Raw genomic sequence first — 1,798 nt, 5'->3', positions numbered from 1 at the left:
ATTCTCCTGCCTCAGCCTCCCGTGTAGCTGGGACTACAGGCGCCCGCCACCTCGCCCGGCTAGTTCTTTGTATTTTTTCGTAGAGACGGGGTTTCACCGTGTTCGCCAGGATGGTCTTGATCTCCTGACCTCGTGATCTGCCCGTCTCGGCCTCCCAAAGTGCTGAGATTACAGGCTTGAGCCACCGTGCCCGGCCAAAAGGAAGTCTTTTACCAGTCAACAGAACAATGGGAAAACAACAAGATGCATAATTGATGCATCACTGAGTGTATATCCTATCTAAATTGGTAAGCTACAATTTAAAACTTGAGAAGGAAAAGAAAAATACATTGTGACAAATTTTCCAACTCTATTTTTTCAAAAATCTAGTAATTTTAGTTCTGCATTCTCTCCATTGGTAGTTAATGAATGAACAAACACCACCCAAACTGCTATTTCTCTTTAGAATATTCAATTTTCTATCAAAAACATCAAAAAACAAACAGTTTACATATCAAAAAATAAATAGAAGCATACTATCTAGAGTAGACAGATATTAGACTAGTCAGAACATTTAGGGATTAGTTCTAGGTATATATTTGATAATGTACAACAAGTAGATTCTGTCCAAATGTTCAAGTTTCTGAAACTATGTGAAAAACATATTTCAAATATGAAATGAAAGTTATGAATATGTTGCCTGACAGATTTAAATAAGAAAAAGATGGAAAAAAGAGAACCCCTCTCATATTTGAGAGTAACTTACGAGATATGTGATATTGTGAAGTCCCTGCCACAGTACCTAGCACATATACATAAATATGAGTAGCCCTCTTTAAATGAGGTGGTAGAGTTAAGACCAACAGCAGAAGTCAGAGGTTTCACTCAAAATGGAATAAACTGGTAATAAAGACAAACAATAATAAATACAACTACACTGGAGGTATTCAAGCCAAAGCTTAAGGATTTTCTGCCAGGAATGCTACAGAAATTAATTCCTGACTTGTGTGTGTGTTTGGACCAAACTGACCTCTAAGATTCCTTCTAACTCCTTATATCAAGGTGATCACTAGGAAAATGATCACTGTAATTTTTCCTCTTTCCTAAAGCATATCACTTAATGTAAACTGATAGGTTATCTTACCTATGAGATTCTTGCTCTCCTTTCATTTTCTCTACTTTTGATAACATATCATCAACTTTAAATGTTTTCCTGGAAGAAACAGATAAACAAAATAATCACTTCTCAACTGGGAAAAAGAAACAAATTATACTTTATTGTCACTCTAATAGGCAAGATGGAAATCAGATTTTGATTATTTTTAGTAAGATAAATTATGGATAATTAGCCATAACAATGAATACTATGGAGACCGTGTATAATACAGCAGACAACCCTTCAAGCCCCATCTAAAACGCTAACTTGTTTTCATTTAACTTTTTTCCCAATTATTCCCAAACCAGTGATTTCTCCTTACCCATGGTACTTGGTTTATGTTTATTTTGACACTTGGTTTTCATTCAGTTTCCTACATGTAAAACTCATGTAAATATTTTATTTATCCTACTAGATTATACGCTCCTGAAGGGCAGTGACAGTTCTCCTTCAAGGAAAGCTATGTAGTGCTGGCATAGTGCCTTATACGTGGTAGATATTCAAGTATCTGTTGAATTGAGTCAAACAAATATAAATTACGTGTATTCTGAAACACTTAATACATATACTAAGCAACACAACAAATATGGACTAGCATCATCACATAAAAAAAGAAATATTCTATAAAATATATTTGAAGTTCATAAGGTATCCTCAAAGATT

At 34.7% G+C, this 1,798-nt stretch overlaps 1 protein-coding gene across 1 annotated transcript in view; it reads right to left on the bottom strand.

The window, feature by feature from the left end:
• SUZ12 (SUZ12 polycomb repressive complex 2 subunit) overlaps positions 1 to 1,798 on the bottom strand; it is a 94,718-nt gene that overhangs the window by 76,538 nt on the left and 16,382 nt on the right. The window contains exon 5 of the mRNA XM_011993104.1: positions 1,124 to 1,192. Coding sequence (XP_011848494.1) covers positions 1,124 to 1,192 — 69 coding nt within the window. The remainder of the gene's footprint in view (positions 1 to 1,123; positions 1,193 to 1,798) is intronic.

Source organism: Mandrillus leucophaeus, unplaced genomic scaffold (assembly GCF_000951045.1).
Source record: "Mandrillus leucophaeus isolate KB7577 unplaced genomic scaffold, Mleu.le_1.0 Scaffold425, whole genome shotgun sequence".
NCBI classification, from domain to species: domain Eukaryota; kingdom Metazoa; phylum Chordata; class Mammalia; order Primates; family Cercopithecidae; genus Mandrillus; species Mandrillus leucophaeus.
The sequence above is the reverse complement of the archived record's forward strand: the minus strand, read 5'-3'. Positions and strand labels throughout refer to the sequence as shown.